The 12,538-nt window shown below is 43.4% G+C and overlaps 1 protein-coding gene and 1 long non-coding RNA gene across 4 annotated transcripts in view; both read right to left on the bottom strand.

Annotated features, from left to right (window-relative positions):
- Positions 1 to 12,473, bottom strand: part of ING4 (inhibitor of growth family member 4) — a 43,049-nt gene extending 30,576 nt beyond the window's left edge. The window contains exon 1 of one of the 3 annotated variants that reach the window (XM_073311440.2): positions 12,265 to 12,473. In XM_073311440.2, the coding sequence (XP_073167541.1) occupies positions 12,265 to 12,301 (37 nt within the window). In that variant the 5' untranslated portion in view covers positions 12,302 to 12,473. The remainder of the gene's footprint in view (positions 1 to 12,264) is intronic. The other 2 variants (XM_073311431.2, XM_073311450.2) reach the window with 2 other exon arrangements.
- LOC140898042 (uncharacterized) lies at positions 418 to 12,155 on the bottom strand. Its single transcript, XR_012154902.2, has 3 exons — positions 6,292 to 12,155; positions 3,598 to 4,222; positions 418 to 2,105 (listed from the first exon to the last, which is right to left on the bottom strand). It is a non-coding gene; the product is annotated as an uncharacterized LOC140898042 (long non-coding RNA).
- Positions 12,474 to 12,538: the final 65 nt, after the last annotated feature.

The following is a 12,538-nucleotide window of genomic DNA, read 5'->3' on the forward strand; positions in this document are numbered from 1 at the left end:
GCATCTGATGAAGTGGGTTTTAGCCCACAAATGTTTATGCCCAAATAAATCTGTTAGTCTCTAAGGTGCCACAAGTACTCCTTGTTGTTTTTGCTGATACAGACTAACACGGCTACCGCTCTGAAAACTGTTGGCAATGTTGCCAGCAGAAGTGCCATGGTCAAAAATGCTTGTGCATACACTTTGGGAACAGGAGACAGCAACATATTAGATTTTGGTAGAATATATATCAGTATTGCAGAAGTGCTTATGGTCCCAAATGAGCAATTTGGGTGCCACTGTTCTAGGCACTGTATAAACACATAACAGAAAGATGGTGCCTGTCCTGAAATCTCTTCATCTTCTAGTTTATATGCATTTTAATGCTATTCAATAAACCTTGGCATCTGTGTTTTGAAACCAAGACCACCACTGCTGCTTTATTAAACAGTACAAATTTTATTAAACACAAATCAGAACTTCAGCAACCATGCAAAGCATTCACAAACACACAACAAAATAATTTAAAGATCAAGTCTGTGACAGATAAGACACAGACTAAGTCGTTCTCCTTGTCCTGAGGATTGGTGGGAGAATGACTGGGACCATGGGGGGAAAGTGAAAGAGCCCACCCAATATCCTCAATCTCAATATTTCTGCAGCACAAAGGTGCAGCTTGCCTAGGCAACAATGCTCTCCAGGAACACAGTGTGCTTCCTTATTAGGGTGAGCATTTCTTCTTGCATCATCCCACCCCGTCATCTCTCTCTCTCTCTCTTTGCTTAGATCAACTTCAAAGAACAGTCTTCTTCCTGTCCCACACTCTCTCAGTTAAGTGCTCATCTTAACACATCCAGGTCCTCTTTGTGGCTCATTGGAACTCCACCATAAGTTTTTTAAACAATCTCTATATTACTTACCTATATGGCCCTCATTACCATCGTACAGTAACTCCTCACTTAAAGTCATCCCGATTAACAATGTTTTGTTGCTGATCAATTAGGGAACATGTTTGTTTAAAGTTGCGCAATGCTCCCTTATAATGTCATTTGGCAGCTGCCTGCTTTGTCCACGGCTTGAAGGAAGAGCAGCCTGTTGGAACCTACTGGTGTGGGCTTGGAATCAGGGTGGCCCAGCATCAGCTCCCCTAAGTTCCCTGTGCAGCAGCTGCCCAGCAGGCTATCAACTGCCAGGCAGTTCAGCTGTTCCTGCCCTCTGTCTTGGTGCTGCTCCTGGGAGCCTCCTGCTTGCTGTGCAAGGGGTGGGGGGACGAAGAGGGGTACTAATGTTAGGGTGTCCCCCTTCCCCTCCCTGCTCCTTTACCCCATCTCCACAGAGCAGGAGGAAGCTTGCTGGCAGCAGCTGCTGTCTCAACTTGCTGATCAACTTAAAAAGACAGTGTACTTAGAGTGTGGTCAGCGTACTTAAAGGGGCAATGCCTGTCTCTCTCTCACACACATTGTGCGTGTCTCTGTCTCTCTCTGCCGTGCTGTCTCCTCTCCCTCCATTCATGCTGCCTTGTAGAGTGTGAGGCTACATTAACAACGTCTTAATCCTTGAGGGCTCAGCCAAGTGTTAGTTCTTCATTTAGCAGTAAGCCAGTCCCCAGGAAATATCCCACCCTCTTCCACCACCACCTCAACCAAGCCTCACAATCATCATTGCTGTGTACAGTATTAAATTGTTTAAAACTTATACTGTGTATACGTGTGTGTATATATTTAAAATATAGTCTTGTCTGGCAAAAAAAATTTCCCTGGAACCTAATACAACACCCCCTCTCTCCCTTTATATTAATTCTTATGGAGAAATTGTATTCACTTAACATCATTTCGCTTAAAGTAGCGTTTTTCAGGAACATAACTACAAAGTTAAGTGAGGAGTTACTGTATCTATATGCCTTACAATCATTAGTGGGCTTTATCTTCACAACACTACTGTGAGGGAAGTGTTATCCCTATTTTACAAATGGGGAACTGAGGCACAGAGTAGATTTATCAACTTGTCCAGGGTCACAAAAGAAGTCTGTAGCTGATCCAGGTATCCTGGTCCTTTCTCTTGTGTTCCAATTTATAAGACAGCAAGCATCAGTGGAACTTTCTAGTAAGGTATGTCTATTGCAGGTACTGTCCAAAGAAACAGAGATCAGTCAGTAACCATAGTGAATGCAGTAGCTATGGAAACCCAGCATTCCCAAAAAGAAAATGTATCATTTACCCTCCCGCAACCCCTCTTTTTGTTGTTGGCCATTTTCCCAATAGTTTACCATAGTTCCCCAACAATCTGGCACCCAGAGCAAGATGGAAAGCAGCCTTTAAATGCTTCCTAGAAAAAGGATGTTTATCATTAGTCGATGCCAATCTTTACTTTAAAGGTTTGATAGAGTGCGGGAAAATGATGCATTATATGGAACTTATTTAGAACTCCAGTTATACTATCACAGGCAGACCTGGACTTGGAAGACATTACCCTGATGCAGAGTCCCAAAAGGCAAAGGAGGACATAATTCAAGAGGGCTAGAGGCCAGCCAGGGAGACTGCAAGGTTTTGAGCTGAGGTGGTTCTGCCAGATTTGCTACTTGATAAGTGAGAAAACGTATCCTGCCATAGCATGGAAGGGATAGGGAAACATGTATTGTCTAGGAATGTGCATATCGAATTAAAACTCCTCTTGTCCCAGAAATTCTCTGATATGCCAGGAGACATGAGAAAATCAGGATTAAAAATAACCATCTCTGAAAATACACTGCACTAACAAGTTTAAATGACTGCCTCTGATATGTTTCAGAGTAGCAGCCGTGTTAGTCTGTATTCGCAAAAAGAAAAGGAGTACTAGTGGCACCTTAGAGACTAACAGATTTATTTGAGCATAAGCTTTCGTGAGCTACAGCTCACTTCATGAATGCATCCGATGAAGTAAGTTGCAGCTCACGAAAGCTTATGCTCAAATAAATTTGTTAGTCTCTAAGACGCCACTAGTACTCCTTTTCTTTTTACTCGGATATGCGAACCAATAATGCCCATGAATCATTGAACCCCTTTTTTTTTTGAGCAGAAGTACTGTAATTTTCCATGGACTTTCTGTATTATACTGTTATGCATGCAGTTAAACCAAAGGCTTGAGACAGTGAACGACATTGCTTATGATGCTGTATTGCTGGACAGCACAGAGACTGGCAGATATTGTGTTCAAGCTTTGTGATCTCTATATTGCTTCTATATTTATGTTATGACACATCATGGGCCATTTGTGCTGGAATTTTTTTGCTGCTGTTTGCCATTTTGTACCCAACCACATGACTCAATGGGGGGAGAAAAGATGAAAAAGTGTCAGGAATTGAACAAAGGAGAGTGGTGGCAGGAGGAGATGGGGGTGTGTGTGGAGAAAAGAGGAGACCTTGGGGCAAGTAGTCTCAGCAGCATTTTGGAAGATGTGGGATGGGGGCGGAGCGGAATAATGAGAAGGAGAAATGGAGAGGTTTCAAAATGACATAGCTATATTTACCCATTTACAAAAGCAAAAAGTGGAAAAGCAAACGTGGTAGAAAGTTCAAAGCCTCCCCTCCCCCCCGCAGCACAAAAAAAGCTACAATGATTATGTATTACAATAAAAACTTACTGGCTGAGGGCCCCTCATCTCCCTAGTATGTTGTCTCCGTTGTCGTCTCTGAGGCAGATGTATCCTAGTATCTGCATCTGGAGCAGGTCCTGACTGATGGCCTCCAGGACAATACCATGAGTATCAAGCAGCTTTGAGTAGACACGTCAGTATTATTCTCCTATTGCTCTACCTCATCATGGCTATCAGCACTCTTCTGGGGAGCCTCCAGACAGGGTCAGCATGGTTTGCAAGTAACTGAGGCTGAATGATGGGCAGGGTGGATTTGGTTTAAATCAATTTGATTTAAATCATGATTCAAATCAGTAGTCAGGAAGACTTGATTTAATCATGTATTTCTGCATAAAAGTGCATTCTTATTGGTTGTTTTAACCTTAATACATATTCTTCACAACTCAGAGATAGATGTAGGTTTCATTTTTAGAAGGTACACACTATACATTTTTAAAGTGATTTATTTTCAAAAAACTTTTCAGATGAGTTTTACAGCTATATGAGAAAATGAATGATTGTTTATTTCATTTACCTTTGGTAAATGAAGCAGATATTTATGAAGTCATTGGGAGGTGAACTATCTCCAATTCAACAGATTAATCATTAATATTTGGAGGATTTTCTTGCCATGCTGTATTAGGAGGAGATCATCATCAGACAGACACTTAAATTGTTTTATTTAACTAAAACAACGTTATGTATTCTGAATTTTTTTCTTCAACAGCACACACATAATATTTTAACAAAACAAGCATATGAATTTTTGAATTTAGTTAAACATTCAAAGTTTTTAAAATCAGGTTTGTTTTTGTTAAAGTTGTTTTTAACTATAATAGTTAAATGATATTTTTTTAAAAAAAATTAAATCAACTATGTCAGCCAGGTCAACATGAAAAACTTAAAATATTGGCTTCTGCAGCTAACTCAGTCATCTTCATCTTCATTTTTCTGTTTGTTCATAATTTGGAAAAGAAAAACAAGCTTTCCTGCTTTTTCAGGTCCCAAACAATTTCTCAATTTGGAATGAATTAGTCCAAAGGAAGAAAATATTCTTTCTACACCGGCAAAAGAAGCTACTGCTGTTAAAAGTGAGATGATCACTTCAACAGTCTCTGAATCCAAGTGCTTAAGTGACTTCCACCAGTTCACCGGTGTGACTTTCTTTAAAACATCATCAGCAAACATATATTTCTTCAATGGTTTCACCCTTAGCTTTGAAGTTTATTATAGTTGGCATTATGGAGGGATGATTGCTGGAGGTCCATGTCATAGCCAACTCCCCTTCTTCAGCAGTTAAGGTTCAACCCCGGTACCGCGTATTGAGAATATTTGCAAGAAAATGAGCTGGAGATAGTGCTTGTCCCATTCGGTTTTTTAATGCTTGTAATTTAACTCTGTCATGGCATATTTCTCTTTTTAAGATCTCACTCAGCTCCTTCCAAATTTCAACAGCATCAGCAAAAAAACAGCTATTTCCCTGCATTTTGTTCAAGGCTACAGCAATAGGCTTCAGGGTATTCAGTCTGTGTTCAACATTTCTCTTAACCCCAATGTTGAGAACTTTGGCTGTGACAGTGCCATCTATTTTTTCATGATTTTGTTCACAAACTGTCAACAGATTAGACCAGTTCTTGATACAGTGCTCAAACCAGTCCACTACTCAGTTCCATTACACGTCTTGTGGGAGAGTTAGCTTGGCTCCTCCCACTTTTTTCAGAGCAGCTGCTGCTGCAAAGTGGCTGTTACACAAGAATTTTGCAATTTCAACAACATTAGCCTTTATTTCTGGAACACCGAAGTCTTTGGCTAGGAGGTGCATCAAATGAGCACTGCAACCGTATGTCATTAGCTTGGGACTCTCTTCACTGAGCACTGCAACCATGTTATTAGCTTGGGACTCCGTTCTAAATAATTTCTTCTAATCTTAGATACATTTGCAGCATTGTCTATGAACAAGCTGCGTACTAAACATTTGAATTTTTTTCCCCACAGTTTGTTATAGCTTTTACTGCTACTTCTTATAAGTATTCTGCTGTGTGATCATTTCCTGATGTATCAATTGTTTCTGTAAGGAAGACATTCCCTTCTTCTGTTGTCACACAAGCACATACAACACGATCATTGTGGACATTACTCCACCCATCAAGACTCAGGTTAACAATTTTACCCTCTAGACCACTGTTTCCCAAACTTGGGACGCCTCTTGTTCAGGGAAAGCCCCTGGGGGGCCGTGCCGGTTTGTTTACCTGCCACGTCCGCAGGTTTGGCCGATTGTGGCTCCCACCGGCCACGGTTCGAGGCGATGTACTGGCCGCCGCTTCCCGCAGCCCCCATTGGCCTGGAGTGGTGAACCGCGGCCAGTGGGAGCCTCGATTGGCCGAACCTGTGGATGCAGCAGGTAAACAAACCAGCACGGCCCCCGGGGCTTTCCCTGAACAAGCAGCGTCCCAAGTTTGGGAAACACTGCTCTAAACCTTTTGCACAGTGCTCAATTTCTCTCTCTTACACTTTATCCAGCAATTTGCCTGCGACAACTGCTCTGTTGGGTGAACTGTACCCTGGTCTTAATGACTGAACGATGTTAGTGAAGTGTGGGTTCTCAATCATATGGAAAGGAGAGTTTGTTGCATAAACAAACCGGGCAATTTTTTCTATTAATTACCTCTTTTTGTAATCTGCTGGTTAGTATCACAAACTTACCTATGGTTGTTTCTGGGTGACGGAGATTTTTTTTTTTTTTTTTTTTTTTGCTACAAGTGATATACTGTGGCTACGTGACATACATGATGTGACTGAAACACATTGGCAGATAACTCTGAAACTATAGAAAATGATGGTGCTCTTGAAGGTGGATAGTCTTCAGAATCCTGTATGTTGAGGATGGATTCTCCTAAACAAAATAAGTCAACGCAGTTATTTAATTATTATCATATTGCTCATTTAGTATTACTCATTACACTCACTTTTACTCAGTACTACTTTAAAGGTGAAATTGCAAAAAGGAAGATCTGCCTATTTCAGCTATTTATTTTTTATCACAACTGCATCTAAAATCATAGTATCACAGAGTAACAACTATATTTTTTCTTTAAACATGAGAATTCAAGACTACTCCAGAAGGAAGACAGGCGGTCCTTAAGAAAGAAGTATGAAATAAAAAAAGTTTACCAACCTGAAGATTCAGCATGTTCAGACACGTTCTCTCATCATCTTCAACACAGCTTCCTCCTGAGAAGGAACACTTCTCATAATGTTGTTTCATTCGGGCAACCAGGCCTTGCATTTCTTTGTTGAACTGTTTGCATTTTGCACGCATGCTTGTCTTACCCACAGGTAGAGGAACTTCATTAAAATATTCCCAGACTGGGTCTCTTTTACAGCCTGCTGCCATTATAGGCTTTCCCTTCTAGTCAGAGAATATGGAATATTCTGGAATATGTTGCTCAAACAGTTTCACTTTTGGTTCTACTGCCTGTCCCTCCCTTCTCAAATTTATCTCATGACTTCTTCTCCTTGTCCAGATCTATTCCGCCCCCAACAATTTTCTATTCATTGAATTTTTTGAAACTTTGCACTTTTAGAGAAAGTTAAGGGATTGACTGGGTGTACACAAACTTGCAGAAGGACAATAGGGTTGAGGTCTGTTATATAGAGGTGAGAAATATTTAATTTATTTATTTAAAAACATTTTTGCTGTTAACAAGCATGTTATCTCTGGAGACACAAATCCACAGTTTGAGAACTGCAAAACTAAGCATTTCTGATGGTATCTTCTAGACTGAGCACTGAGTCCCATTGGGTAGACAGAAAGATGAACCTAAATAATCTATACAGAAGCCCCTGAAACCCCATAGGACTGGGTCCCTATAATCCATGAACTATTGGAACTCATTTACAAAACTTTTCTTAAACATTACATGACTATATTGGCTCATACAATAGAATTATAATTTATAATCCCTATTCCATGATAAGATATCTTTGAGCTATAATGTATCTTAATTAAAACTATCTTTAGAGAGGTTTTTTCCTCAAAAAGCATTTTATCAAAAAAATCTGATTTAAGTAAAAAAAAACAAAACAAAAAAAATAAAAAAAATCAGATGTATATCACTGATTTTTATCAACCCGGTTGATGGGCTTCTTGGAGGTTGTGTGGGCATTTCCATAGTTGCCATTGTGATCTCTTTTATAGCTTTGTCACAGCTCCTTACCCTTCATTCTACACTGTTATTCAGAAAGTAACCCAGTTCTACCACCTGTCAAGGCAGGTGCTTGGATCTCTTTGCATTCTGGTTCAATTTTCCCAGGTGGGACAGTCCATGTTGCATGTCCCTAACAGCAATTAAAACTCCTTATGGTTCCAGGCAGATGTGCAAAGCATAACGAACACAGAAGGCTGGATTTGGTTGGGAAAGCTCTTTCAAAAGTAGCCTATGAATGGGAACTGTAGATTCGTCAGTGCTCTCTGAACAGGTGGGTGACTTCTAGCTGAGATGAGCTCAGAACATAAAAAGTGTAGGAAGCTGACCAGACGGGTCAAATCTGTTGTGACCACTGGAGCGTGAGACAGCAGCAGCAGAACTATTTGCCATGGAAGTGAAACAAGTCCTTGTGGCACTACACAGATTTAACTCCCACTGGTGCAGACTTACTATGGATAGAAACAAGGGTAATTTCCTCAGTGAAGCATGGGTGGGAGGAAACGTGTGTGTGGATGCACAGCAGTTCCCTCTAATATAAGGGCAATTTCACCAGTGGAACTTTCATGTGTACATAGGGACTTGGATAATAATCTCTTTAGGGCAGGGATCATATCTTATTGTTCATGTTTGTACAGTGCCTAGCACGAGACCACAGTCCTCAAGGGTCCTTTGGTTACTACAAAAAAAAAAATCACATTCTTGTGCCATCCCTTCTCCCACTTGCCCCCCAAGATTACACTCATTTTCCACCCTCTACAAAATCTCTAACAGCCACTCATCTCATGCATCCCATCCAAAAAAATGTCATGTTCTCTGGCCTTCTTACCTCAAAAATCAAGCAAATGCAAACAGCACACACACAGACTGCCTCTACACATAAGGGACTTGTTACACAGGCTCTTCTAAGAGTCCACATACACAGACACAAGCTCCTCTACACAAAGGAAAGAGCTCCTCCCCCCCTCCCCCAGCCTTCTCTCTCCCAACTGTCCCCCAAGACTCTTCCCTTCCCAAGTTCTTTCTCTGATCTCCCTCCTTTCTTCTCCCTCTCTCTTACTACCCACTGCTTCCTTAGTGTAGGGGAGGAGAAAGTGCTTCAGTATCTAGCTTCCTCCTCCCATTACAGGATTTGATAGCTACAGTATAGAAGATCCAGCTTCTCCAATAGTGGAGGCAGGGGACAAAAAATGGTTTAGGACATTAAATGGAGATAAGCTGCAGGAGGACATGTTTTAGGGAAGTGGGGAGATGCCTTTTCATTTTTAACTCCTCTCATATTGGACAGAGTTGAAGGAAGGGGAAGAAGAAGAGGATATGGGACACAGAGACATCACCAGAGAGGAAGAAAGCTGAGTTCAAATGTATCTGTCTGTGAATGGGCTCAGCAAAGCTGGGGCATGCTCAGTGCAGACACACAGTCTCATTTTTTAAACAGCAAGCCTATCATGCTCTGCAGAGTATAATACAAACTGCAAATGGAGATGTTTTACAGTTTTATAACTTTTTCAGTTTTCAAAGGGACAGCAAGATGCAAGTCTCTGAACCTAGAACCATCCCCTCTGCTAAATGTTAAGTCCCTGCTGCAAACCACAGAGGTGTTAGAGCTTACACACACAAAACTGCATTAAAAGAATATGCAACCTTAATTCTGGCATTTCCCAACTTCTGAAAGCTTGACTTTGAAAGCTTAATGTTTGTATAAGAAGTTTTTTTTAAATGGGTAATTTCCTAAGTTTTTAAAAAGGTTAACAAAAATAATTTCATCATGTGATATATTGACACCCACTTGGCTCACCAGCAGGGTTAAAACCTTTAAATCCACAGCACAGACTGCTAGCATTTAAGCTAAGCAATAACTGACAGCAATAGTAGGTTGTCGTCCTCTACATAGATTGAGGCAGGAGGGGTACAAGACAGTGGATTTCACAGCAATTTGCTGACAGCCAACGAATGGTGAGAGCCAGGAATCTTGGGTTCCAGTCCAGGTTTTGGAAGTGTGTGCACTCCGGTCACAGAGCCTTCTGTTCCTGTGCCTTCCAACTGTCCTTGTCTAGTCCTCTCTCTTCGTTCCAGCGCCAATCAGTCCTAGTCCTTTCCTCTGAGCTCCCGGTCTGAGCCCTAGTATCCTTGTAAAATCTGTTTCTTTCCCTTTTCACCAGGTCTCCAATCATCTCCTCCTCACTGGCTCCCAGTCTCCCTTCCTGGGCTCATGTAATCTCAGTTCCCCCACACATATCTTGGCTGAGCCTTCCCCAGTATCTTTGCCCAGCTAGTCTTAGTTCTCCCACGATACCCTGGCTCCTCATGAGCTTTGTCTCTCCTGCCCCCAGCTCAGTATCTATAACTGCTTTAAATTCAGGCAGCTTCCTTCTCCGCACTGCCTGGACCCAGAGGGGAGAAAATTGAGACTGCAGGGGAGAGAGTCTCTCTGCTCTTAGTTCCTGTCCCACAGCAGCAAAGAGTGGCAATTGCAGGGAAGTGCTGTTTGGCCCCTGCAGCCCCAAGCTAGAGTATACTCAGTACTCAAGGAATTTTCAGAGAATTTCGCTGTTAAGTTCCAACAAGTTTATACTGAGCATGTGCAAAAAGATTCCCCCACCCCAGCCAAGACTTGCAACTTGGCCACATTTGGGTGAATTTTCTCCAGGATGGCAAAAGGCACAATCCTAACAATCACAGTAACTTCCCTGCCAAATTTCAAGTCCCTAACCTAACACATGCTAGCAATTTCTAAAGAATAGGTTGCTAACATATCTTTTATTAAAATATGCCAAAACATTTTCTCCTAGACTTGTTCTCTGAAGCAATTGAACTATTTTGGCTGAAATTTAAAACAAAACAAAACAAAATCAGCTCAAGACTTTCCCCCAAAAATGGATCAAGTTTGGTAGAGTTATAAGTGAAAGTGAGGATCTTATAATGAGAAGTATCAGGCAATCTTAAAAGATGGTGCTACCAGCTTCACCTATAAAATTACCACTTTCTCTATAACAAAAAACAAGCAAGGACAATTTTAAAACATTTATGCAAATAAAAATAAACCAGCTGTAACAAACTCCATACAAGTATAAGAAAAACCATAAATATAGTTGGATTTAGCTCACAACCATCCTCTCCACCCACATATTGAAGAGAAAAACACTTTAAACCATCCACTCTCCTTTATTGCTTTCTCAGGGGGTGGGGAGACAGCGTAGGGAGCGGAGAAAAATACGCTTTTTGTCAATTATAGGAGACAGAACTTGAAATCCAACTACTTTCTCTCTTCTTCACTCAAACCATCACTAAAGTCACAGACAGATCATGAGCAAGAAAGGTCATGGAAGACTGTGACCTGTCCGTGACCTTTCCTAAAAATATTCATGACAAAATCAGAAGCTCAGCTGCAGGGTCCCCACACCACACCCAGCAGCCAGACATCTGTGGGGGCCCGCTCGGAGCTCCGGGGGCCCCACCGCCACATGGCGGGGTAACCCCACAGCTCCCAGCCGCCGTGGGCTGAAGTCATGGAGGTCGCTGGAAGTCAGAGATTCCGTGATTTCTGAAACCTCGGTGAAAGAATCATATCCTTAACCATCACCCACACCAATGCCAACTGTATGGCTGCCAGCTCTTGCAGGAGCCTGGCACAAACAATCTGCTTTCTGAACATAACAGTCGCCACACTGGGTCAGACCAACTATTCATCTAACCCAGTTATCCTGTCTTCTGACAGTGGCCAGTGTCAGATGCTTCAGAATGAAGCCACCAGGCAATCGTCAAGTGTCCACTCCCAGTAAGAAGTTTAGGGACACCCAGAGTATGAGGTTGTGTCCCCAACCACCTTAGCTAATAGTCATGGATGGACCTGTCCTCCATGAACTTATCTAGGGTTTTTTTGTTTTTAACCCTGTTATAGTCTTGGCCTTCACAACATCCTCTGGCAACAAGTCCCACAGATTGAGTGTGCGTTGTGGGGCAGGAGAACAAAGCTAAAAAACTACACCTTCCCCCCAACATATAAACCGCGATGAAAGGAGAAGTCAGCAGGGAAAGGATGCAAAAGAGAACGTGCAGAAGCAGCAGCCGCCAGCAGCCCCACCCCCACCCCGAAGCAGGATCTGGCGCCGAGAGCAGGTGTGTGGGACTGACCCAGACCACGTCGAGCCGAGCTCCAGAGAGCACAGGAAGAGCAGGAACTGGGAACAGCTCCGCAACGCCAGGGCGAGCCCGACACCCCATGAGCGCGGGAAGGGGCCACAGCGCCGGCGCCGCGCTTTAACCCCCCTCCCCGCCGCGCACGGGGGCTCGCCGGACTCGGTCCCAGCCACAGCGCCCTGGGCGGGACCGCGCGCGCTCGAAGCTGTCGGGCCGCGTCCCGGAAGCCCGCGCGCCGCTTCTCCCCGAGCCGAACGCACTCCCCACGGGGCCAGCGCCAGGCAACGACCCCCCCGCCAGGAGCCACCCCCAGCCCCACCCCGGCTCTTACTATCCAGGTAGTGCTCCAGGTACATCCCCGCCGCCATCTTGGGCCTCAAACACAGACACTTCCGGCCAGGGCCGCAAACCGGGTAACTTCTGTCCCTCCGTCCGACCAGGCGTCACTTCCTCCCCACTCGAAAGTACTTCCGGGTAGGGCACGGCCGCTTCCGCCTGCGGGAGGCGCCGCTTTGAATTGTTGCTCGTTCCTGCCCCAGCGACGGCTCGGCCGGCCCGCGTCGGGCGGGGGGCGCGGCTAGAGGCTCCGCCCACCCTGCCTCGGG

The sequence above is a fragment of the Lepidochelys kempii genome, chromosome 1, assembly GCF_965140285.1.
Source record: "Lepidochelys kempii isolate rLepKem1 chromosome 1, rLepKem1.hap1, whole genome shotgun sequence".
NCBI lineage: Eukaryota > Metazoa > Chordata > Testudines > Cheloniidae > Lepidochelys > Lepidochelys kempii.